This window comes from Miniopterus natalensis, chromosome 14, assembly GCF_054644295.1.
Source record: "Miniopterus natalensis isolate mMinNat1 chromosome 14, mMinNat1.hap1, whole genome shotgun sequence".
Taxonomy (NCBI): Eukaryota; Metazoa; Chordata; class Mammalia; order Chiroptera; family Miniopteridae; genus Miniopterus; species Miniopterus natalensis.
Genome location: NC_142094.1, coordinates 22,609,240 through 22,634,788, shown reverse-complemented (window position 1 = coordinate 22,634,788; position 25,549 = coordinate 22,609,240). Strand labels below are relative to the sequence as shown.

The 25,549-nt window shown below is 54.2% G+C and overlaps 1 protein-coding gene across 1 annotated transcript in view; it reads left to right on the top strand.

Moving 5' to 3' along the window:
- LOC107526029 (uncharacterized) overlaps nt 1–25,298 on the top strand; it is a 47,395-nt gene extending 22,097 nt beyond the window's left edge. Inside the window, exons 12-22 of the mRNA XM_087824379.1 lie at nt 4,484–4,591; nt 6,925–6,951; nt 7,694–7,729; nt 17,027–17,071; nt 17,866–17,898; nt 18,761–18,787; nt 21,306–21,359; nt 22,188–22,274; nt 23,552–23,605; nt 24,762–24,806; nt 25,163–25,298. Coding sequence (XP_087680505.1) covers nt 4,484–4,591; nt 6,925–6,951; nt 7,694–7,729; nt 17,027–17,071; nt 17,866–17,898; nt 18,761–18,787; nt 21,306–21,359; nt 22,188–22,274; nt 23,552–23,605; nt 24,762–24,806; nt 25,163–25,258 — 612 coding nt within the window. The 3' untranslated portion in view covers nt 25,259–25,298. The remainder of the gene's footprint in view (nt 1–4,483; nt 4,592–6,924; nt 6,952–7,693; nt 7,730–17,026; nt 17,072–17,865; nt 17,899–18,760; nt 18,788–21,305; nt 21,360–22,187; nt 22,275–23,551; nt 23,606–24,761; nt 24,807–25,162) is intronic.
- The last annotated feature ends 251 nt before the right edge of the window (nt 25,299–25,549 follow it).

The window sequence follows — 25,549 nt, the reverse complement described above, 5'->3', positions numbered from 1 at the left end:
GGCAAGGCTCTCGGTACAGCAGCTGCCCAGGAAAGCAGCAATGACCTAAAAAGGCCATGCTTGGGCCTCCAAGTCCCCAGCTGGGCACATTCTCAGCCCAGGTGGCCTCTGGTTCTTAACACTCATCCCAGGGACCTCATGTGAGTTAAAATGCTTTCATAAACAAGAGGTTGATTATATGCCATCGTTGCTTTAACATGGGTTCTAACCACTTCCTAGAGCCATGGGGTGCTCAGCTTCATGGGTAGAGAGATTGGAAGCAGCGAGAATTTCCAGAAATGAAACTCACATTCAATACTGTGATTGCAAGTTGCTTCTCTCAAACAAGTGGTTGGGCATGCCAGAGACATCCTTGCCCAGCCACTGTTTTCCAAGCCTTTCAGCCCCAGGGTGAGACCTCAGTAGCACTTATCTTGTGCCCACACTGCCCACACCCTCAGTTGGCTCAGCCCCTTGGGACCCGGTTTGGCACTGCCCTTTACCACCTCCCCAGATTCACTGACATCAGCCTTTCTCGTTTAACCAAAAAAAGAACCCAGAGGTCGCCACACACCAGCCTGGCTTCAAGTCGCTGGTACTGTGGCTCCCTGTGTAACCAGAGCCTCTGAGTCTTCTGCCTTCGGCCCAGCAGCCCTTGTCCACGACCAGGAATGGGTGGGGCCAGCAGTGCAATGTTGGGCCATGTGTCAGGCGGCCTTTTCGGCCCAGCGTGGCCACAGGGGGCAGGCCCAGCCAAGGAGGACCACTCTCCCAGTTGGGGGATGCTGCTGGCCAACACCCCAAGGGCCACTCCTTCTTCAAGGGACAGTGTACCCTCCAAAGGCAAGCTCAGCACCTCCCCCCACAAACCTCAAGAGTTCCCCATCCCTGCCTCCCCTCCCTGTGCCTCATGCTCGCTAATTTCTCCTTTTTCTATCTCTCCTCCATTCCCTCTTGGCCGCCCTGCCTTCCTGGTGACTTTTGGCAACCTCCTGAACACCTGCGACCTTTGGCCTTTGCCCTCTGGCCTTCCAACTCATCTTTCTCCTCAGCTGCTGCCTCTCCTCAATTCAGTGCGACTGGCTCCACCCCCAGTCATAAAAAGGCGGACCTTCCAGGTAGATCCCTTCCCTTTGCCCAGACCTCATGTGGCCTCCCCAGGGGCTTGGGGAGTCTCTGGACCCTAAGAGGCCAGCTGGGGCTGTAGACGAAGACAGAACCTCACTCTGTTTCGGTTAAATTAAACTAGACAAAAGGGGATCCATGAATGCCATAGACCTGGAAATACACAACACCCAGGCCCAAGAGATCCCCAACTTCCACTGCCCATTATACTCATAAGAGCCACCAACAACAGCCATCACTGGGTGCCAACCAATGTGTCAAATATTCCACAGGCCTGATTTCATTTAATTCTCTCAATAGTTTTGTGAATTAGGCGTGACCATCGTTATTTCACAGATGAGGAAATCAAGGTTCAGAGACTTTAAGTAAGTTGCCCAAGGTTACACAGTAAATTACAGCTCACCCAAGTTCTCTGCCTCTTACTAGCTGTGTGATTTGGGGCAAGTTACTTAACCTTTCTGTGCCTCAGCTTTCTCATTTGTAAAATAAGGATAATAACAGTTCCTACCTCATAGGGTTGTTGTGTATACAGAGCACTTAGACTAGCTCTGAGCACCGTTTGAGTGCTATAATTAAATTGAGACTCAGAGAGAAGTGAATTTATGCCCAAGATCACACAAACAGCAAGCGGCAGAATGGGAATTGGTAGCCAGGTCTTCAGATCCCCCATCCAAGGCTCTCTCAGTTGGCCCTACACCCTTTATATTTAGAAATGCAGATTGCTTAGCATCTGATCACTTGTAACCTGAGTTTGAGGAGTGAGGGAATTTGCAGAAGGAATGTAGCCCACAACCAACAGGTGTAATCATTGTAAGCAACTGCTTCCTTCTTCCTGCCTTACGAACCCAAGGAGGCTGGGATAGGACCTTGTTCACAAAGAACAAGAAACCTCAGACCCAGGGATCAGGCTAAGGCACTGCAGCTCGATTCCAGGCCATGCAGTCTGCGGCTGCCAGCCATGCCCCTAGCCTTCCTTACACTGCACAGGGGTTACCCCCAAGGCCACAGGGATGCTGGAAGTGACAGGGCTCTGAGATGCTCTCTAAAAGCCTGATAGCATGGCCTGCAGCCACCATCTGGCCTGACTCAGGAGTCAGGAGTCCAGAGGCCTGCATGTCAGGCACCTGATTGAGCAAGGCTAAAAAAAATCACTCCAATTAACAGCTAAAAATACAGAGGGACACGTGACTCAAGTGTTACCCGAGCCTGCATATCCCATTACACCAGCCAAATCCTCGAGAGCCTCCATGTGCTTTGAGTGCTTACCCCAAGCATGGCTATTCAGGGGGCCTGCTGGCAGCTCAGAGAAGCACCAGGCTTGCCCCACTGTCACCCACCCCCACCCATGCCAGACCCCAACTCAGAAGGGCTGAGTCCTTGCTCTCAGAGCAGCCATTCGCCTCAGCCCCATCAGCCACATTCTGGCCTTTGCTGCATTAGTTGCTGTTCATCGAGCCCTCGCTGGGTCCCGACACTGTTGTAAGAATTCGACATGGATTATCTCATGTAATCCCACACCGGCCACCGGCCACCGGCCACCGGCCACCGCAGTGGAGGTGCCATCGCGACCTCCACCTTACAGATGAAAAAAAGGAGAGAGGCCCAGGGATGTTACTGCCGCCCTTTTCCAGAGCAAGGGGTGGGTGAGCCAGAACTTTCTCTGCTGCCCTGACCTGGTTTCCAAAGCAGAGAGAGAAGCGTAGGGGCCCCCATTCTGCCCTCTGCAGCTTCCGCCTAGTGAATAAGATTTTTATGCTATCAGCCATCCTGGGACATAAAAAGGTTTGTCCATTTCCTATCAATAAACTATTATTGATTTTACAGGCTCTGTAAGGTATTCAAACACTGGGCCTAATATTAGTTGAAACAGGACACTTTATAAGAGATTTGATGTGCTTAGCAGATGGTGTGGGGGTCACTTCCAAAGTGCAGCAAGTTGGATGGTGAGCATTTTTTGCTGGGGGCTTATTTGGAATGAATAGGAATAGTCTGGAGTTCTGAGATGGGGTCCTGGCTCCCCCTGAATTCTCATGTGACCTTGGTCAGGGAACTCAACTCCCCTGAGCCTCTTTTCTTTTCTGTAAAATGGGACTTGTGACCCATTTCTCCACCTGCCTCCTTCACGAGAGACACTCATGTCCCTCAAACAGCTTCTCAGAAGGTGTGGCAGGATGAAGCCCAGGGCCCAGAGTAGCTCTGTTGGGTGCCATCTGCCCTAGGATTCCCAGCCAAGACATGGTTCAAGCAGGCGCTGCTGAAGTCTTACAGTTCTCATTCTGAGGTTGTACACTTTTATTTATAATCATTTCCCTCTATAGAGTTTTCAGGGAGCAGCACAGCTCCCTTTTTTATACAGGGAAGCAAGAGTCATACAGGCTTGCTGAGGTCACCCTGAGCAGGGTGGGCGGGCCTGCATCCCCCCGCACCCCAGTCTGGATCTCTCTCACCTGCCAGGCTGTTCTGTATTAGTCTGTCTGCAGGGATGGGCCCCTTGTCACAAGAGCTGAGCCCAGATCACCCCTGGAGAGATCACTCAGAAAATAACATAATGGCATCGGGTGTAGATCTAGGATAACTCTGACTGACCTCCAGCCCCAAGATCTGGATCACATGGACCAGGCTCTCTCCTCCCGAGGCAACGTGATGCTGCCCCTGCCTCCCACGCTCTCCATCCACCCTGATGCAACTGGAGAACTCATGCCCCACCTGAAGGGGGCGCTACTCCCCAATCCAGTCCACGACTGCCCCCAGGAATGTGGGCTTAGCTTCCAGGGCTCCCAGTTTTTCATCAGAAGCCATCAATCCAAATTTTTTACTTAAATCTCTTGCCCAACTGTTTAGTGAGCCAAACAAAATTCTGTGACCTCTGACGGAAGGGTCTGATTTGATCCTCTGGGACAGATCCTCAAAAATGGCAAAAAGGTGCATTAGGAAAGGAGGAACTGCTGGCCTCATTCGGTGGCTGAGAGGCCAGGGCTCAGAGAGAGGATGTGACTCGCCACACAAGCGGAGCGGAGGCAGGCCCAGGCCTCAGACCCCCCGGGCGGGCTCTGGTGCTCTGACCAGGCTGGGAGCAGACCTTCCGAGCTAGGAGTCACCTCACTCACTCCTTTGTCTCTGCCACCTGCAGCAGGGCTCTCACCCTGGGACCAGCTGCTCGTGCAGCAAGTCCTCCCTGGAAGCCCCTCCTCCTGGGGGTCCAATGTCTTGGCCGTCTCCTTGCTGCCACCAGTCCCTGCATGTAGTCACCACTGCAGCAGCATCACCATCACGCCACCACTGCCTCCCCACACGGCCTTCACGGGTGCATGGCACTGGGGCGGGAATCTCTCTTCAGCCCTGGGAGTCTCTTTCTAACACTTTTTTCCACAAACCTCAGGGTGAACAGGGCCAGGCTGGTATCCAAGGCCCACCAGGGCCACCAGGCCCCCCTGGACCAAGTGGACCTCTGGGGCATCCAGGACTGCCAGGGCCCATGGGGCCACCTGTAAGTACCCCTTTCTTCTCTCCACTGCTTCCTCTCCCAAGATTTGTCCTGAGAATTCTCTGGAAGCATCCAAACTTTGCATAACCAACAGGAATCTGTGTCCCAGCTGACTGGCCAAATCACCTTTGCAAGGCCATTGAACATGGGTGGACCACACAAGGAGCTGCCCATCCCTGTCACACTCACCTGTTGCTCTCTAGTTCTGAAAACACACCTCCTGGGGCCATGTCCTCAACTCCAGTCATTGCCTTATAAGGAGGAAATCACTAACAGGCTGTCCTCAGCTCAACAGAGAGGAAAAGAAGTTTCCAGGTCACCTTTGATGGCTGTTCCCTGACCCCTGGGCATAGGAGAACCTGAGTTCTGATGGAGGTAGCAAAGGGTTGTCCCACCAGCTGGCACCCCTTACAAATATGTCTTTCCTGGTGTGTGCAGGTCTCACACTCCTAAGCCACCAGCTGGATGCCTGGTCAGCCAGGGGGACCCTGCATCAAGCCTGAGGACTGGCAGGGGCCCAGGGAGGCCAACAAGCACCCCACCTACAGCCAAGATCACACACAGGTGGCAATTCAAACCCAGTGGACACCAAGTCACCCATTTCCAAGCCCTGGCCAAGACCCAACTCTTTCTCAGCCCAATTTAGTGCAAAAAAGCCCCAGGGCAGGAGAATAACACAGCAGGCATCTGGACTTCTTTGGAGAAAATGGGTTCTCTACCCAGAGCTAAGACTAATGTCATATGTCACTGGAGGGACAGGGTTAAGGATAAAGTCTGTTTCATAATGTTTTCCCTATGTGGCTAAAAAACAAAAAAACCTGGTTTTCTTTCTTGTGACTAAAACATCATACATTCATCATGAACAATTTGGGAGGTAGACAAAGAAAATATTTTAAATTGTCTGTTTTCCCATATCCAGAGTTCGCCTTCATTCACATTTTAGGGAACCCTCCATTTCCCTCCTTAGATATACCTGCACCTGGACATTTCCAGGTGGATAATGTTCTGAATAACATAAGTTTGTATCCTGTTACTTTCTTACTTACCATCAAGAACCATGCCCTTTCCCACGTCAGGAGTCTCCCGTGACATGGATCTTAGGGCTGCTGGGCCTATTGAGAAAGCAGTGAATGAGCTCCCTTCTGTGATCTTTATGCTTGAACATGAACATCTGCACATCTCTGATTGTCACTGGGATAGAGTCCCAAAGGTGAATTCGCTGGGCTACAATGTCCCTGCCAAATAGCCCTCAATGAGTACAGCTGAGTTCCAGGTCACTTGGCTTCACCTCTGGGTCCCTCAGCTGCCCCAGCTGCCAATGATGTGGCTCTGTGGGGTTCCTCTGTGCTGGGCAACAGCTCCGGCTGACCAGCACCCAGCTTGGCCCGAAGTTGGCATATTGGTGTGAAAACTTAGCTTGCTGGGGGTCTTGGCTCTCCTGCCCAGCTTGACCCCCACAGCAGAATTTAACTATTTCCGTGATTTCTCTCCAGGACCTCAGGGAAGGAGATTGGTCTCACTTTTATGGGTTTCTAGATGGGAAAACGGGAAACCTGAAAGGAAGTGAAATTTAGGGAATTGAACCGAACCAGGCTGAGAAAACCAAAAAAGTGCTCAAAATCCACTTTGCTGGCTGCCCTCCCCCAAACACATTGGGCTCCCACTCACTGAACCCAAGCCAGATGGTTTTCTTTGTTAGGTTTCTTTTAATAAAGAAAAAAACCAGAAAGTGTGTTTTTAAACCAACTGAAACAGACCAGACTCAGGCATCATGGTTTTCTGCACCCCGTGTTTGCCATCCAGGCCCCCTCCCGCCACCGCGGTGGAGACAGCCTTCCTCGCCTCTCCCTTGGGCTCCCGCAGACCCCGGGCCCACACCACCTCCTCACTGCTGGCTGCTATGGTCACAGCACCCTGGGGGAAGGAGACAGAGGGCTCCCCCGCAGGCTGGCAGGGCCAAAGGCAAAATCATGACTCTGTTGGGCAAGGTCGGTTTCCCAGGGAGGGGTCCCAATTAGGAGGTGGGCGGGTGGGAATCTGGACCAAACCACACTGTCAATTTAACATAATGCCACTGACCTATTTTCCAGTGGATAAGCGCAGAGGAGATGCCCACAGAGCCCACATGGCTCCAGAGCGGGATGCGAGCCTGTTGTCCCCACGTGCCCTTAGCAGGTTTCAGACACCGTCCCAGGATCCTCTGGCCTGTCCTCTAGCACAAAACCTGTTACACTATTCAAGCACCGCTCTGCCCCCAGCCTCCCCTGTAAACATGACTAACCTCTGCTGTTTACCCGTGGGATCTGCCTCCACTCACCTTTCTCTTGCTTCCACAGGGCTTTCCTGGGCCTCCTGGACCAAAGGTGAGGGCCCTTCTGGGTGACCCACTGAGTGGGTGGGAGAGCTCCCTGCAAGAGGAGGGGCAGGCAGCACTCAAGGGTACTGAGTAAGGAGCTGTGAGGGGGGCTCGCTGAGAGATGCATCGTGCTTGGCTCACTTCCAAAACACTACCCTCTTGGGAACTGATTGGGCCTCACAAGAATTGCATGTTTGTATGCTCAGCCGATCAAGTCTTATGGCTGGTATGGAAGGTGCAGTCCCACCTCTAAGGAGCTTATAGTCTAGTTGGAAACTCAAGGTTGACGCTTGGGACACTGTCCCAACATCCCAGTAAAAGCGTTTCATAAGGGGTCAGGCTGGAAGGGACCTTCAGGGTCATCTGGTCTCTTCTGAAACCCTATCTGGAAGCTCATGATGTCAAACAGACTCTCCCTTTGAAGCTGGAGGACCTCAGGCTCTGAGATGAGAGGTTGCAAAGCCCAACCATCTTACAAATGTAGAAGCTGAGGGCCTGGGGCAAAGTGACTGGTCCAAGTTTTCGACAGAGAATCAGTGGTAGAACCAAAACTGAAACTCAGGTCTCCTGCCAAGTTGACTTGTTCTGAGAAGCAGAACAGCCTCTGTTATTGTTCCAGGGTTGGCTGGGGGCGGAGGTCGGGAGGAGTTAGACATGGGGAGGAAGAGGGATGGGAATGTGAGGGAACAGTGGGGCTTAAGTTTGGCATTACGAAAACCCTTCTCATCATCTTCCCTTTGTTCCCCCAGGGAGACCCAGGGATCCAGGGCTACCATGGCCGGAAGGTAAGAAGTGGGGGAGGGGAAGACCCCATGGCCCAGTGCGAACCCAAGTGGGATCTCACCACACACAGTGTACAGGGTCCGGACTTGGTGGTACACGCATAATTTTGCACAAACACTCACCCAGCATGAGCCTCATAACGCTTGTGAGGTTGACTGGACAGGGGTCATGTCTCCACTTGGAGGAGCAAAAGGATAGGTGGGGCAGGGCCTTGGACAAGTCAGTGGTCCAGCTGGACTCTGAGCCAGAAGGGTCTCCCCTTCCAGCCTGGGTGGCTGTATCTGTACCAACGCAACTCAGGTTCTCCAGGCAGAGCTCCGCGTTGAGTATGGTTGGGGAAGTAGGGGTAGGTTCCCAACCCTGCTCTCTGGCAGTTCACAGGCCAGAGAGATGGGATTCCTGCACAAATAACCCTGGTGAAGGCAGACTGTGCTGACTGCTACCATCACAAAGTGCTGAGTGAATACAGGAGGCGGGTGGAGAGATTAATTCCAGGTTGTCAGGAGTTTGGGAAGTCTTCTGAGAGGTGACAGCCTATGAGCTCAGTCCTGGTGAATGGGTAGGTGTATCAGTTATCTATTGCTGTGTAACAAACCATGCCAAATGTACTGGCTTGAAATGACGATTTATCTCTCATGATTCTGTGAGTTGGCCATCTGGGAGTACCGCTGGCCTCCCTGGGCTCACTCATGCAGTCACACTGAATGATGGATGGAAAGGCCAGAGGGGCCAAGACGGCCACATCTGCACGTTTGGTGATTGGTGCAGGCTGTGGGCTGGGTGCCAGTTCTCCTCCAGTCAGCCTCTCAGCCCTGGGTGGGCTAGATGGGTTTCCTTACATCATGGAAGGCCCAGAGCAGGGTTCAAAATGGGCAAGTCCCAGTGCACCTTTATCACATTCTCTGATGTCCTATTGGTCAAAGCAAATCAAATGGCCAAGACCTGTGGCTGGGGGGAGGGGACTCAGCTTCCACTTCTTGTGGGAGGAGTGGCAAAGCATTTGTGGCCATTTTTAATCCACCACTGTGGTCTTTCAATCAGCAAATTTCAAGGAAAATAAGATTTTAGACAGGAAAACAATTTGAACCAGGGCCCAGAGGTGGTCATTACAGTAACTATAATAACATAAAAATAATCTTAATAAAAGTCACCACTTACTGAATGCCTACCATATTGCCATGCTGTCCTTCAACGTGACCTGCATTATTTCTGATCCTAAGACCTCCCTATGAGGCTGGTACTATTCTTCTTCTATTTAAAAAATGAGGAAACTGAGGCATGCCCAAAGTCTCTTGGATCATAAGTGGCAGAGCAGGAGTGCATGTCCAGGTCTGGGCCCTTCTCATGGTTCCACCTGCTACATGGAGCCCATCCTGCCCTCCAGCCCCTGGCTGGGATGCCTCTGGAGCCTTCCAGGAGCAGAAATGAAACAGGAAGGAAAGGAGGACCCCGAGTGGGAGGGGTTTTGGAAAGAGAAGAATCACTCCTGAGAAGCACATTCCACACACTCCGTAATCCGGGTTGTTTTATGGGTGTTTGGTGGGTGGAATGGCGAGACCTGAGAGTTCTGTAATTAGTTCTGCATAAACTGAGAAGTTTGTATTGTGTCAGGAAGTGGAAATTATAGCCCCCGCGGTTGCCTCCATCCACTCAAACAGACTCACAAAATTTACTGCCTCCTGGTGCAGAGCAGGGTCGGTTTTCCCATTAGCAGCCACGCCAGTTCTTTCAAGTTGTGAAGAAACTGCAGGGCCTACAGAGGTTTCCCTGGGACCCTGACGATGCCCACAGCTAACATCCATGCCTTGGCAGTGTCTCTATTCTCCTGCCAACTGCAAGTCTGGTTCATCCAGAAAGAAGCTTGGGGGTTTGTTGTTCTAAGGGAGTTCAGCTGGAGCATCATGATGATGGAAGCCCTGGTCCCATGAGTGTGGCAATCCTTGGCTCAGACTGCGGGACAGATCATTCAACCTTGACTGCACTGAATTTGCAGAGAAAACCAGTGTGGTCCTGCTGACAGAGGGGCAGCTCCTGACCCCCAGGAAGCCTGCTCTGGGGAGAGAGGCTCGGGGCTGCTAGAAAAGGCTCTAGCATGGAAGGGGGAGCACACTTCTTCTGCATGAATGGGGTAGAGCGAGTGCTGATGGGTACATTTGGATACATTTAGGGGGAGGGAGCTCCCTGTCACCAGAGGTGTTCAAGTAGAGGCTGGATCACTATGGGTCTAGCATGTGTTGAGAAGCTTCTAGATCAGAGGGGAGACTGTACTAAAATCCCTTCCAGCTCAGGGAAGCTACAGCTTCCTAGGGACAGAATTGACTCCACACCCCCTAGAGAAGAACAATCCTGGCTTTGGAAGGAGCCTTGGTCTCCTTGAGCTCTTGTCCAGGTCTTTCTTCACCAGGCTTATCACAAGCATCACCACTTTTTTTATCCTCACACGAGGACATGTTCATTGATCCTTAGAGAAAGGGGAAGGGAGAGAGGAAGAAACATCGATGTGAGAGAGAAATATCAATTGGTTGCCTCCCGTACATGCCATGACCGGGTTTCAACCCCACAGCCTAAGTGTGTGCCCTGACCGGCAATCAGTGTGCGGGGTGATGCTCCAACCAGCTGAGCCGCCTGGCCAGGCACAAGCATCACCGCTTTTAGATCTCACAGGGAACCGAGAAGGCCCTTCTTCCACTGGGGCAGTGGGCGCCTTGACTCCAGTGGCCGCCACGCCCAGACAGAAGCTTGCTTCCCGTCAGAACTCTGAGATGGAGAGACCGGTGCCCAAGGACGAGGGCAACAATACTTCACTTCTCTGGTTTAGCCAGAGATCATTCATTCCCTGTCTCACTCAGTCCTCACCATGGCCCAGCTCAGCATCCTCACTGTTCAGATGAGCTCAGAGAGGTTAATGCTTTGCCCAAGGTTGCACAGCTGGAGAACAATTCTCTGGAATTGGAAGCTGGGTCTCAGGAGTCCAAGCTCAGAGACCAGTCTTCTCACCCTGGTGCTGAAGTGAATTTCTGCTCACCCAGGCTGAGCTAACTGCACAGACCACCGTCCTCTGTGGTTTCCTGGGGTGCAGAGGATTCTTCCCCCAAGCACCCTTCCTCTGTCCATCATTTCTCCCTTTCTCTCCTCCCCTCCCTGCTCTCTGCTTGGAGGAAGGCAAGGTGAGGAGGCACCGACATGAAGGTGGCCTGGTTACAGGTGCTGAGACGAGTTTGCTCCGCACCCCAGGGGGCAGCAAGTGCTGGCAGGTGGGAACACAGGGCCGGGCCAGGCCGTGAGGGGGACCTGTGGGGTAACCGAGGGACTTGACACGCATGCCGGGGGGCCTTTCTTCTAGCATGGAATGGAACTTAACTCTCAGCAAAGATGTTTCTCAGCCCATGAACTTTGCTAATGATTAGCTCCATCTACCACCACCACCCAGCAACTGGCCCCAACCCGGCAGCCTCCAAAGGCCAGGCCGGCCAGCAGGGCAGGCTGCTCCACCGGCTCCTGAGGATCAAAGCCCAGTGTGGCCAGAGGGCCTTGTGCTGCCCAGCCCCACTCAGGGCCAGCCCTCTGCCTAGACACTGCGAGCATTGTTGTGTACCCATGTGGTACCTATTTGATCCAAATTTATGACGCCGATCAACTTTAAATATATTGCAAGACTCGGAGTGTGTTTAAAACATTACAACCTTGGCTCTCTTTCGAGAGGATTGACGAGTATTGTCAGACTGTATGTGGATCACAAACCTGGTGAGAGCTGATCTCTAAGCACATAGAGCTGGTCAGTCTGTCTCAGCCGTGGGGGTGCGTTTGACACATGTGGCAGTCTGGGTGTTAAGCCCCCGGGTTTGCATGCAGGACTGTGGCCGAGCACACACTCCTTCCAGGCTATGGGCTGTGCATTCTCAGACCAGAGGAGGCAGGATGTAAAACCTCGTGGCAGAGCAGCTGGTAACTGCAGTCACCCTTCCTGGAGGCTACTGGGCACCCCCGAAACAGTGACTCCCAGGGGAGGAGGTCCTTTGGGCCCTGTGTTGGGTGGCGAGGGCACTGGGGTGAGGTGTAAGGAGCAGCAGCTCACCCACCCAGCCCACCTCATTCCTCATTTTCTGGCCACACCAGCCCTCCCCCTCCCCCTCCTCTGTCCTACAAAAGGGTGTGTTGGTTCTGATCTGCCGGTCGGAGCCAGGGGCCGTGTGGGTGGACACACTTCTGTAGAATGGTAATTGGCATTATTAGAGCTAAGTCATGGGGCCTCTTCAACACGCCAGTTTGTGTGAGGCACTTTGCATGCATCATCTTACTAGATCTTTATAACAACCCTGTGAGGCAGGTTTCATTCTTATTCCCCGATTGACAGATGAGCAAACTGAGGCTCACAGAGGTGAACCCGGAAAGTTCCACAGCTGAGAAGTAATGGAGTAAGGTCTGTCCGACTCCAAAGCCTTGCTTTGAATGACTATTACCTGGGTCTTATGAGCCCTGGGGGTCCCCATGATTTCCAGTAGGCAGTTCCCCCTCCACCAGAAGGAAAGGAGGGGAGTGTCGAGCCATTTACCTTCTTGTGAGAAAAAGGCTGTGGCTGGATTCCCTCCTTTCTCTGAGCCTCCCAGGCTCTCTATGAGCAGCATGTGGAGTGTCTAAGGCAGAGAACATGGGGTGCTTGGTGCATTTTAGTCAAAGAACCAAGGAAGTGTGGTGTTTTCCCACTGGCACTGATTTCACCTCTATGGTTCCTGCAAGGAGCTGGCATGGTCCCGGGACTTCCATTAGAGCCAGGAGAAGGCAGCTTGGCTCAGCCCAACACCACAGCTATTCTGAACCTCCCTGCACCCCTCTGGCTCCCAGGGACCTGAGCAACTCCAGGCTTCTTTTGGGCTCACATGCAGAGTGCTTCATCCAGACTGAAGCCATAGATACAGGAGCCTTCTGGGATGGGGACAGCACACTTTCAAAGCCGCGAGATCTCAGTGAGGACAGCCAGGCCATTTCAATTAAAGCAGATCAGGGAGCTGAGACATGGGCTCCAGATCTGAGGCCTCATCGGGGCTGTCGGGGCTGAAGGGACTTCCACTCTGCAGATTTCCAGCCCCCAGCCTGTGCTCTCTGGGCCCCATTTCTCCTGCACTCCAAAGTCCACAGATTAATTAGAGCTGACTTTTCTTTTTGGAACTAACGACAGAATCACCCGATCTCAAATCGAGATTACAAGCCAGCCGCCCTTCCAAAGCCCTGGCCTTCGGTGGGGCGCCTGACCCCGGTAATTCCCCAGATCACTTCCTGCCAGCCCCAATTACCCGAGGGCCTGGCATTTCCGTGGTTCCAGCCTCTCTGGTCCGGAGCTGGCTTGGTAGGAGCAGGGGACTGCGCTGCCTTTTTCCCGGAAGGGAGTCCTGGGAACTCTTCAAGTGACAGAAAGGCATTGGCCCTCCTCACCCGGATTTCCCAGCCCAGGAAAGGGCCCTGGTCCAGGCCTGTGGCCTGAGCCGCCTGCCGGCCTCCCCCCAGCCCTCCACTCCCCACACTCAGACAGGTCTTTCCCCTCCCCGCAGAGAACAAAGAGTCTGTGTGTGGAGCTGCTTGGCCCAGGCCCCCACCCAGCTCTGGGCTGCAGCAGGAGCCTCACGTTGGGGAGGTCCATTCATCTCCTTGCACTTCTCTGGCTTGACCTTTGCTTGGCTGGGGAGCTGACCTTGAAGCCCCCCACCCCCCTCCAGACTACATCTTCTTGCCAAGTCCTTGCCCCACTTATTCCACAAACAGTAAATCACCAATTAAGAGGCCACTCCCACCGGACGGAGCATGGCCAGCTTGTGTTCCAAGGAGCTGGCTTCCATCCTGTCATCTGGGTAAAGGATGGGTCCTCACACCTGGAAGCAAGGACCAGCATAGAGAACCTATTGATGCTGTAGTGTGAGCATATGCAGGGCCCAGATGGAGAGTCAGTGACATTGTAAAAGTCCTGGCTGGGACGGGCTCTCAAGGTCACTCAGGGGAGCCCCTATCTACCCACCTGTGCTCACCCAGAGCTTTCTTAGCCAAGAGGAATGGAATCCACCCCTTCCAGGCCAGGAATCAGGCATTGGTTCTCTGCACCACAGTTAAAGAACCAGCCTCCCAGGTGGTGGGTCAGCCCAGCCTGGGGGTCACAAGCCTGTGCCATCCATGTTCTATGCCCCTGGGGCAAGGCCCTTTGTAATGCTCAGGCATCCACTCCCCCAGCTACTAGATGGCCCAGATCCAGTGGCTGAGAACCACTGGGGGAGCCTCTGGGGTCCGTCCTCATAGGGAAGACATGGGAAGGCAAAGATAGAGGGGATAAATTGGGATCCTAAGGGCTTTGATAGACTATGAGAGCTCTTTCCCCACCTAAGATGAAGACATTAGTTTGTGGATCTGAATTCAGCATAATCCCAAACTTAAACCTTCTAAACAGGAACACTTTTAGGAAGAAAAACAGGAAAGGAGCCTCTAGATACATTCTCACAAAGACGTTCTACCAGGAAAGCTCTGTGAACGGCATCGGCCACCTCTTAGCACTGGCTGCCAGGAACACCTCCCTTGCTCCCTACAGATGAGTGTGCTTGCCCACAGCCACCCCGGAGTCCTTGACAATGACTCTCACCCTTCTTTCACCTTGCCCACCCTCCAGGAGTCAGTGTTTTCTGGTTAGATCCAGCACAGTCTGCAATTCAGAGGTCAGGCTGGGGTGAGCCCATGCAGACAAGCCCTGGAGAAGGGAGACTGATGAGAGTGGACTGAGCCTGCAGGGTGGGTCAGCAGAGGGCACCCCTGCTTCCTGCCCAGTAAGGGGCTGGAAGTGAAGGGGGCCCTGAGGTGGGGATCAAGGGAGCTTGAGTCATTTGCAGAATTAAGAGACTTGACCCCAGAGGGAGGGAATAGGCAAAGGTCGGCCACACTAATGAGGAGTGCTGCCTCCTTAGGAGGCTCCAAGGGGCCCAGATTTCCCTGGAGGGCATGACTGTCTTTATAGACAAACCAACCTTGCTGAAGACCAGCCCAATTAGCCGGAAACCCTCAATCCCAGGTTCTGCTCTGCGTGGCTCCTGTGGAGCCTGGAGGCAGAGCCCAGAGACAAGAGAAGACGGGCAGAGCCCACCCCCCTCCCTGCTGAGCACATGAAGCTGTCTGCCTCTTGGGAGCAGGAGGAAGAGAAGGCCGAGACCCCTCCTAGAGCTGCAGTTTACCCTGAGCTCACCTCCCTCCACCAGGGAGCCTTGTCCTGGAGCTGCCAACAGTCCCAGTGTCTCCTCCCCTGCCGTGGCCTCTTCCCCTCCTAAGGGTCTCACATAGGCAGGGCTGGGAGTGGATAGAGAAAAACGAAGGAGCAGGGGTGGGTAGAAGGTATCTAGTCTGATCTCACTTTGCAGGCGGGGACCTGGACCCAGAGAGGGAAAGGGGCTTACCTGGAGTCACACAACCAGCCTTTCCTGACTCCCAGTCAGCTCCCCAAAATGGGGCATTGAGGGAGAGACAGGGGAAGGGAAGGGCAGGACAAATGGGAAATCCCTAAATAGTCAGGGAACCCCAAACTGACCTCCCGCCTGTACCCCCACCCAAGGGGACTCTGTCCGCTGTCCTCAGGGCTGAGTCAACCCAGTTGGGCTGGTTGGCATGTTAGCAGAGCCTCCTGTTCCTTTAAAGGAAAGAGTGACAAGGGGTCCTTTAAAGGAAGGGGTTTGAAGTCTATTGCCAGACTTCTGACGAGGTCCTAGAGCGCCCTCTGCTGGCCACATTGCAGACCTGTGCTTGCAGGCAAGGCCCTCAGCTCTTTTCTCTGGGCGCCTATGGTTAAAGGATCCAGCCCCTGGGCTCTGGGCTGGGCTGGGCTGCCCTCACTGGCCTACTCCTTCATGCCTGCAGGACACAGACTCGAGGGACCTCCTGCTGAGGGGGCTTTGCCCTGGTTTCAGCCTGCAGAGGGTGTTTAACGGAAGCAAGTGGGACATCAGCCCGTCTGAGGCTGGGGTTGGCTTGGAGAAATGGGCACCTGGGCTTTGGCAGACAAAAGACCTATGTTCAAATCTCCACTCTGCGTGATCTTGACAATTGTACCTGGCCTCTCTGAGCTGCAGTTTAATCACCTGTGAAACAGGAATAACATCCGCTCCCACGTTGGAGTGGATGCTTGGAGACTGAAAAGAAAGATGTAAAGCCATGGCCATCAGGCCTGAGAGAGGGAGCTGGGCCAGGAGCTGGGTGGGTCAGGGTTCTGACTGCCATCCTCAGCACTGGCCTTTGCACGCAGGAAGCTGTAGCAGGCTGACAGTTGTCACCTGTAGTTGCACAGCATTCTGGGCCCTGACTGGAGCTTTGGTTGGGGTTCAACTCGTGGAGAAAGGAGCTGCCCGCCTTCCTCCTCTGGTCGCTCCCTCCTCCCACCCACCCACCCAACACAACAGGTTAGTCTTTATCACCTACTCTCAGGCCCATTTGTCACGGGCTGTCATCTCCTCCTGGTGTGTCCTTCCAAGGATGGAAGAGTACAGTCCCCTTCCTTCTTCCTGAGCTCAGCCCCTCCCATAGATATGGCATTTTCCCGGAGAGGTACGAGAGGCTGAAGACACTGCTGAGATGGTAGAGCACACCCACGATGTCCTAGGGAACTGACAGCTGTCCTGGTGCCTCTGGACAGGTTCCAGGCAACGCCCTGATTCATCTCCAGTCCCCTACCACCCAAAGTACAGGCAGACCCCCTGCCACATCAGTCAGGCCAAGGCCCACATGCCCCTGGGAAGAGTTAGACCCAAGGAACCTGGAGGAAAAGGAGCCCCAGAGGAAGGTGAAATGCGGGCGCCCGTCTGGCTCAGGCAGCAGGTACCACCAGAGCAAGGCTGCTGGAATGAAAACGGGGCAAGAAGTACAGGACGGGGATGGGAGGGAGGGTGTGCAGTAGGTAAGTGGCCCAGTGGGCCCCTTCTACCCCATAGCACTGAGCTCCAGGCTGGCCGGGCTCATGGCTCCCAGTAGATCTTGAACAGCTCCCCCTGTCCCCCCATCCCTGCAGGACTCAGGCTCCTCTGATGGGCCTCTTTCCCTGGGAGCCTTTCCCGCACTGTGAGCCATTACTTGGACCCCTCTACACGTTCCCATAGCTGAGAGGAGTGGCCCATGGTGGCTGCCAAAGAGGGCAGGTCCTCAAAGCTCATCTTGAGCAGGACAACTGTCCCAAACTAACAGACCAACCATTTTTAGTGACGTCGAGCAGGCCATGCTTCAAGGGCAGAGGCCTGGGGGCCCTGAGTCTGGTCCTCTTCTCATCGTTTCTCTGTTTCCTCCTTCAGGGAGAACGAGGCATGCCAGGGATGCCGGGCAAACACGGAGCTAAGGTACCTGCCCCTCAGCGCCCCGCCTCTCTCCTACGCTGCTCCCCACACCCCACTGTGAGGATGGCGCAGTATCCCCCCCAGGCCCTCTCCAGGCAGGGCTGCGCCATTCACTGGTGTCCTTCTGGGCATCTTTGGATCATAAAAACTTCTCAGGTAACCCCAGCTCTGGCAGCAGTCCTAAGGCCCATGTAGAAATCACCCCTATTTTGGATTTACTAAGCAGTGTGCTCTGAAGCCTCTTCACTTCAAAACTAGGTGGTCTTGGGCTGATATGAAACGGGGCTCACCACCACTGCTCCCCAGTCCATGAGGACATAAGTCCAGAGAGCTTCCTGTGAGGAGAAGCTGCTGACACACTCTGGGGGGCACCATACATGGTGACATCGCCATCTACTCTTCTCCCCTTCCCCAAGGTTCTCCCTTCTTCCCCTCCCCCCCTCCTCCTCCTCTCTTATCCCAATGAAGCCCTCCCCCCCTTCACCCCAGGGATGCCTCCATCTAGCCCACCTGTGGGCATCCTGCCCTGGTGCCTGCCGTGTCCCCAGCACAGCCTGGGTGCTGAGCAGGTGGGTGGGAAGCCTGGGAACCCAGCCGTGCTGCACGGAGCCTCTGCCTCAGGGCCCACCCTCCCTGTGCCGAGCTCAGCACCCCTCCTTTCCCGTGGGTCTGGGCTGCAGGCAGGCATGAGGAGTCCACCTTTGTATCTCCCCAAGGGGAGGCTGGGAGGCTGGCCACCTCCTCTGTGCTCCCCCCTGACTGCAGAAAACCTCCATGCCTTTTCTTCTCTCTGCCAGGGGGCTCCTGGCATCGCCGTGGCTGGAATGAAGGTCAGTGGAACGCTGAAACTCAACACTGAGGGGCAGGGGGGGACAGATGGAGAGAGGACAGAGTTGGGGCTTCAGGGGTTCTGAACCAAGGAGGGGGCAGACAGGGTTGAGAAACATTTCTCCTAAAGCAGCATTGTTGCCAGATGCAATGTCGGATGCATGCATACATAACTCGAACAGCCAGTGTCAGATGCATGCACTCATAACTCAAACAGCAAGTGTCAAATGCTTGCACACATAACTGGAACAGCCAGTGTCAGCTGCTTGCACACATAACTGGAACAGCCAATGTCAGGTGCATGCACACATAACAGGAAAAACCAATGTCTACAAAAGCCTTGCAAGGAAGTAACAAAGGGTTACCAGCCTCAGCCACAGGTATCACCCTCCTGCGATGTGCAGTGGAGCCAGAGTTTTCCTTCACACTCTGGAATTTAGCAGTTACAAGCTTGGAAAGCTTCTGGAAAAGAGCAGAATTCCTCCTCCTGAACCCCACCCTAACAGCCCATCTGGTTGGCAGGCAGATAGGTGGAAACACCTAGCAGTACAAGTACTCAGTGTGGCTCTCCCGGCAGGTCCCCTTACAGGAGGCGTCATGTTGAAAGCAAATGCCCAATCCTCTCCCTCCCCCTGGTGTGCCTCACTGACACCCACTCCAGCCACCCATCACCTTGGGAGAGAGTAAGGAGCAGTCCAGGAGGCCTCTTTTGGCCTGTGGCTTGAGGTCTAAGCATAGGAAAGCCAAGGACTGGCCAGGTGCTTCACCTACCCCCAGAGTAGCTTTGCTCATTTGTCCTGCTCACTCTCCCGCTCTCTCTCTCCCTCTTATTTCCTTACCTGACTCTTCTTTTATTCCACACAGGGTGAACCAGGGACCCCAGGAGCCAAGGTACTGATACAGAGGAAATGATCTGGGCTGCATGGTTCCAGTGGAAGTGGGAGGGGCTGCTGCTGTTTGGCTTTTGGTCCCCTGAGGCTGGCCCCGGGGTTGGGGACCTGACTGAACAGAGGAAGCTCTGCCAGGGAGGGGCCTGCTTGTCAGGATTGCACTGCAAATGCTTCCCTGCTCCCTGGATCTTGGCTGGACAGCTCAGCCAGTTTGCCTGCACACCTGCTCCCGTAGGCAGGAGCTATTGTCCCCTACACTTGCAGGGCTCTGTCTCTCTCATCTAACTCATTAAAAGATGTACCATGAAAAAAAGCTTCCATGGTCAAATACATTTGAGAAATATGGGATTAGAAATACTACGCTGGTTTCTTCACTGCAGGCCTTCTCAGAGCCCTTAAAATATGCTAAAAGTGCATTGGAAAGCTGTAACAAGGTAGTATCTTGTGAAGAATTTTCAAACTTTTTTGACCAGGGTATCTTTTTTTTCAGAGGAGCATCTTATGGGATTAGTATTCTGGAAACACTGGTCTATGGTTAATGTCCATTACAGCCCTCACAACAGCCCCCTCCACCCTCTTAAGAGTGACTTTCTCTTCTTACTCCAAAGGGAGACCCAGGAGCATCAGGGAAGCCGGGGCCCCCAGGTTTGCCGGGAAAGAGAGGGCAGAGGGTAGGATATTGTGTCTTTGAGGGTGCGCCCCCTTCATTTCGACCCCCACTGACCTCCCACTCCCTGCCCCCCATGGCTGATGTGCTGCTTGCTGATGTGCTATGGGTGCATGTGCCCCCAGGAAGAGGGGAGTGCTGGGACGGCCTACAAAGCTTCCAAAATCCCCACTTGAGAGCAACCCTCCCTCCTTCAAAGCCATGGTTACCTAGGAGGAAAGCCCAGCAGCAGGAAGGCCCTTCCTCCCTCCGTCCCCACTCCCCCAGGCCCGCTGTAGGCAGCACTGCATCCTTTCCTGGCCTGTTTCAGGGCACGCCCGGCTGAGGCACAGCCCGGGCACAGCCAGGCAAAGCAGGGCCTCCTGGGCTCCCAAGACTTACTGTCCTCCCGTCACCTGGGTCCTTACCCAGCCTCCTCCCCTTCCTTGGCCAGCTTCAGGCCACTTTGTTATTCAGGACAGGAGATGACCCCCAGTGACTTGGTGTGGCTTCTTTTGTGGCTCCAGCTGGAAAAGTCATTGAGACATGGGAGCAAATTATGACCCAGGGTCCTCGATTTATATTATTACATGAACCGCCAGCCGTCAGACTATGGAGAGCAGAGCTCCTCGTGCTGACCTGGTGGGTGCTCTTGGGGATGGAGGGGTCTGCTGATGTGAGACATTGAACTCGAAGTGGAGTCTTGGTGGGTTAGAAACTGGAGCACCAGGAGCCCTACATGCAAGACCAGCCCTGCCGCTGATGCAGAGAAGGCTGTTCACAGTCACGGAGCCTCTTCATCTGCACTGAGGGCTCTGTGGTTCACGTCAGGGGGGAAAAGAGGTCTTCGGGAGTGGAAGAAGCTGCTTGCGGAGGGGCATTCATTAGCTAGGGCTACCTACAAAGGACCACAAACTATGTGGCTTAAACCACAGACGTTTATTGTCCCTCACTCTGGGGGCCAGTAGTCTGAGATGACAGTGTCAGCAGGGCTGGTTCCTTCTGCGGGCTGTGAGGGAGACTCTATTCCAGGCCTGTCTCCTGGTTCCTGGTGGTTTGCTGCCATCCTCGCTGTTCCTTGGCCTGTAGGAGCATCAGTCCACCTCTCCCTTCATCCTTACATTGTGTTCTCCCCTTGTGCATGTGTGTCCAAGGTTCCCCTCTTTATAAGGACACCAGTCATATTGGAGTAGGGGCTCACCTTACTCCAGCACGGCCTCATAACATAGATCATTACACCTCCAATGTAATCACACCTCCAATGTCCCTGTTTCCAAATAAGGATACATTTTGAGATACTCGGAGTTAGGACTTCAACATATAAATTTGGAGGGGTGAAGGGGACACGATTGAACCCATAACAGGAGACGAGCTTCTCAAAATATTTCTCCAAAGAGAAGTTCTGGTCAGATGGTTCTTATCTTCTCTAGAGGCTGGGGGGAGGTGGGCAGAAGGCTCTCCCCGGAAACCAGGGGCCTCTAACTGCTAGCCATTATGATCATGAAAAGAACATAGTGGCGAAAAGGAAGAGATTTCCCAAGTACTGGCATTCCACACTGCTCATCTCTCCCCAGGAGACCCCTAAGAGAGACTAATTGCTCTTGGCTCCTCTCCCTGAGTGAGTGATGCGGGCCCAGCCCACATGGGGACAGGGAAACAATGATGCAGGCTGTCACCCGTGTGAAGTGACCCAAGGAAGGGTTGGGCCCAGGTGGAGGCCCTTCAGGAAGTGGAGTCCTTCAGAAAACAGCCCACAGAGGGGCAGGGAGGTGGGCGAGAGGAAAGCCAAGGCCCAGCGCTGGCAGGGTGACACCTTCCCCTGCATCCTGGAGAAACCACTTCTAACTCCACACTGTCTGCATTTCCTTTGCAGGGTGAAAAGGGTGCCACTGGCCCCCCTGGGCTGCTCAGCCTCCTGGGGCAGAAGGTGGGTATTGAGGAGCTCTGAGTGGTGAGTTCTGTGTGGGGGCCTGGATGCCCACCCCACCCACATTCCCGGCCCTGCACATTCACATGGGCCCAGCATTCGAGGAGTCGCTCCCAGATTTGGGGGAAAGCAGCCGGAACACAGTCAGATTCTGTTTCAGAGGAGGGGGGTATGAGGTACCACATGGGAGGCCCTGATTGGCCAAAAAATGCCCAAATTCAAAAAATTCAATAGCTATGTGACCTGGTCAGATTTCTTTGCACTGGCTCTGAAAATGTGCTTAGTGGTACATGAGCTCCCTACAATATTCCATTTGAGAAAAGACTAGAGGTCAGGTAAGTATGGGGAGAGCTGTGTAAGGTGGGCCCCCTTGGAAAGTCACAGGGCACCATCGCCTGTCAGAGCTCTGAGCACGCTGCAGTGAAAGAGTCTGCAAAGCTTCATTTCATTCTGCCTTTCCTAATGTTGTTTGACAACCAGACCCTTTTTTTTTTTCACATTTCAAATATTTCCAACCCCCGAAGTGTTCAGTGGAACACACTTTGAGAAACACTGCTCCAGACCCAGGTTCAGATGGGTCTCTTTTTTCAGCCTGAACCTGCTCCCCTTCAGTAGCCAGCTCCATTCTCTCCTCAAAACCAGAGGCTAGGTCAGACCAGGCCAGGCTTTGAAGGCCTCCGGTTCCCAGCCATCCTGGGGCCCACGGCTCCCTGATGCCCACCCCCACCCCTACCCCCACCAGGTTTACCTGAACTGCGAGGGAAAAAGACAGGGATCAGTCACCTCCCTCCAGAGCCAGGTGATGATACCTCTTACTTCCACCCCCAGGGAGAGAAAGGCGATGCTGGCAACTCCATTGGAGGAGGCAGAGGGGAGCCTGGCCCCCCAGGGCTCCCTGGGCCCCCAGGGCCAAAGGTGAGTCTTCCCCTGGCATGAGTGCTCAAGGCAGATGTTTGCCTGAAGTCTCTGTCCTCAGCCCATTCTTGGGGACGCTGTGTCCTGGGCACCTTGCCTTCTCTAGTCTTTGCTCCAGATGTGCGGTTTTTCCAGTGGACTCTGGAAAGGTCATTTGGCATGAGCTCCTACTTCCAAGCAGCGCCTGTGTGACCATCAAAGGAGAGATGTCCACTCAGGACAGATGGATGGTCCCATTGATTCAAATGAGTAACTGAGTCAGGGACTGATGAAAGGCCCCTCCCCTAGGCTCTGAATAGGTCGCAGGTCAGTGAGCTGCTGGCCCTGCCTGGGGCTGGCACACTTTGGGGAGGAGGGGTGGTGGCAGTGGAGACAGCTGACTGCCCTCACTTTCCTTGCTCTTTGTGGAAACTGCAGTGGTATGATTCCGGTTTCCCAAAGCACATGCTCTTTGGTTATTTCAGCAGCACAGGGAAATGAGGGGGTGTCTTTCCAGCTTTGCCAAAGGTAGCCCCTCTGCCCAGGCTCCCAGACATCCCAAGTTTTGGAGTTTGACCCTCTGACCCCACAGGACATGGATATCCGGCACATTTTTGGTCTTGATTTGGGGTTAGAGAAACCTGGTCACTGTTGTCGGCACGCCCTGGGACAAAAGAAAGGGAAAGCTAGAAGGCTGTTCCCAAAATCATGTCCTCTTTCCAAGTCTAGTCAAATGTTTAATAAGTGACGTATTTGGGATGGGCCTCCTCCTACTCCCCTTCCACTCCTGTTCTAGGCTTCCTGGGCCCCCCTGCCTTCCCCCATGTACACACAGGCCCAGGGCCTTCACTCTCCCCTCATCTCCCAGGCAGGATGAGGGGTGCCTTTCACAAGTGTCTCAGGCTCCAAAATGACCAGCCAAGGGCTGCTGGCAGTCCACAGGTAGAGCCAAGACAGAGCTGGGCACATGTGTTAACCGAGAACTGAGGAGGGCTTGGCTGCGAGGGACAGGCGAGTGGTGCGGGGTGGACGCCAGCAAGTGGTGCAGGACGAAACTCAGAGGAGGAAGGGAGTAGATGAAAGGGCTGCCAGGAGGAGGTGAGACCCAGGCTGGGCCCAAGTATGGGTAGGAGACAGACAGGTGGAAGGGGGTGAGTTAGTAGAATCCAGCAGATTAACAGATGTTCGCCCAAACACACTTAATACCCAGGGCATTAACAGCAGGACCATCTTTTGCCCCCTTGAACAGCTGTCCAAGCTGCCCTGCATGCCTTCACCCCATCTCTCTCCTTCCCCAGGGAGAAGCTGGTGTCCATGGCCAGGCTGGCCCTCCAGGAAAGCAGGGAGACAAGGTACAGAGGTCCCCAGATCTGAAAGCTGCAGGATGAGGGTCATCTTGGGAGTTCAAGCCACAGCTCAGAGATTAGCAGTTTGGCGTCCCTGCAGCTGGACCCCCCCAGGGCACAGGCTGACTGGCTATGACTCCTGCCTTCTGTCGGTCCACTGAGACAGCAGTCATGCAAAGGCTGGCCCAGGGACAGTTCGCTGGGGCTGGGGAGTGACGGAGAGCCCTTGCTCTGTGAGCTTTCCAACACTGGTGAAGGGTGATTCCCACTTCTCCCAGCTGCTCCCTAGGGAAGGGCCTGGTGGGTGCTGCTGTGTGCCTCACAGGTGCACGGTGACGGAAATGCCATGGGGCAGGGAGGTAGAGGGGCGGGTGACCTGGAGGTGGCAGTGGCTAGATGCCCCATGAGCTAGCCAACTGCAGTGTCCTCAGGAGTTGAGTTATATTAAAAGATTCAGTTTTCCTTTATTTTTACTTTCTATCTTATTTTTAAAATCTGTCTTCAATGTTAACATTATCCCAGAACAACTAAACTATGGTTTGTTTTCACAATTCACCCCACTGTCTCATTTATCCCCCATCATTCTGTCCTGTTTCCAACAGGAAAAAAATCCCCTCACTTCACCCACTCTTGGAGGCTGGGGGTTCCTAATACCGTCCATTCCCCACCCCCTCCCATGTTTCATCCTGCAGTTTGGGTCTTTCACAAACAGAGGGGCCCCTAATATAACTGCATGGGCTTTTCATGGCAAATATTGACCCAGGCAATTGGCAGAAAGTTCCTGAGCCCTTGCTTCCTGAGCAGAATGGAAATGAAGAGAACCAAAGGGCCTGTCTCTGCTCCCAAGGAGGTGGCTGACAGGGTGCTGGGGAGAGGTGGCCAGACAGACACAGGTGGAGTCAGTAACAACTAACGCAGGACAGAAAGAATATCTTTCAGCGAAAGCTGGAGGGAGCTCGGAAGGAGAGCGGAGAGGAGGCAGGTGCCTCCTGATAGAGGGGAGCCTGCACCTCAGTGTACAGGGAGCTCTGCGTCCTCATGGCCTGCGCTAGGCTGAGCCTCCTGGCCCCTCCCTGGCCCCTAGCGCGTGGCCCACCTGGAGACATCAGGTTCTCTGTACCTAGCTTTATCCCCATTTCACTCCAGTTTTGTCGTGCAATAGGGGGACTCTGGAGCGCCTGGAGAACAGGGACCAGCTGGCCCCAAGGTATGTGCACCTCTCACCCAGAGTCACAGCACAACATATCACCTCCCTGGGGTCACAGAGTGAAGTGGCTTGTCCCTGGGTCTTAAGAGGGAGAGGGGGAAGAGCTTGCTGGCCCCTGATAGGTCTGGTATTGCAGCCATGACTGGACTCCATCTTCTCCAGGTCAGTCTCCCAGGTATCCCCTGAGAGTGCTTGGGGTCCCCTGGTAGGCTCCCCTCTTGCTGCTCTGGATCCACCTGTGTGCAGCCAGGCGCAGCCAGGGTTGGCCATGGTCCCGTTTGATAGACAGCAGGCAGCAGTTGTCCTCGGGCCCCTGCTGGCCCAGGCCTGGGGTTGAGATCTCTTTTGTCTCATAGGGCTCCAAGGGAGAACCAGGGAAAGGAGAGATGGTGGATTGCAATGCCGGTATCAACGAGGCGCTCCAGGTGAGTGGCCACTGGCCCTGCGACTAGACGTCTGGAGGGGCCTCCACACTCTGCACTGAGGCCTTGAGAAGGGAGCACCGCAACACCCAGATTAATGTCCCTGCAATTAGGCCATTGAGTATGGCTTCTGGGAGAGTCACTCTTTTGTTTTCCCTCCTTTGGCCTCCCACTGTGCAGCCTCCAGGCAAATGGCCCCCTCATCTGGCATCCAGGTGGCCAGGCTCTCCATCTGGGCTCATCTGGCCCGTCATCCTGGAGCTGGGTAACTGAGGGGACACCTGGAGCATCCTGGCACCCTGCAGGATGCTGGCCCATCCA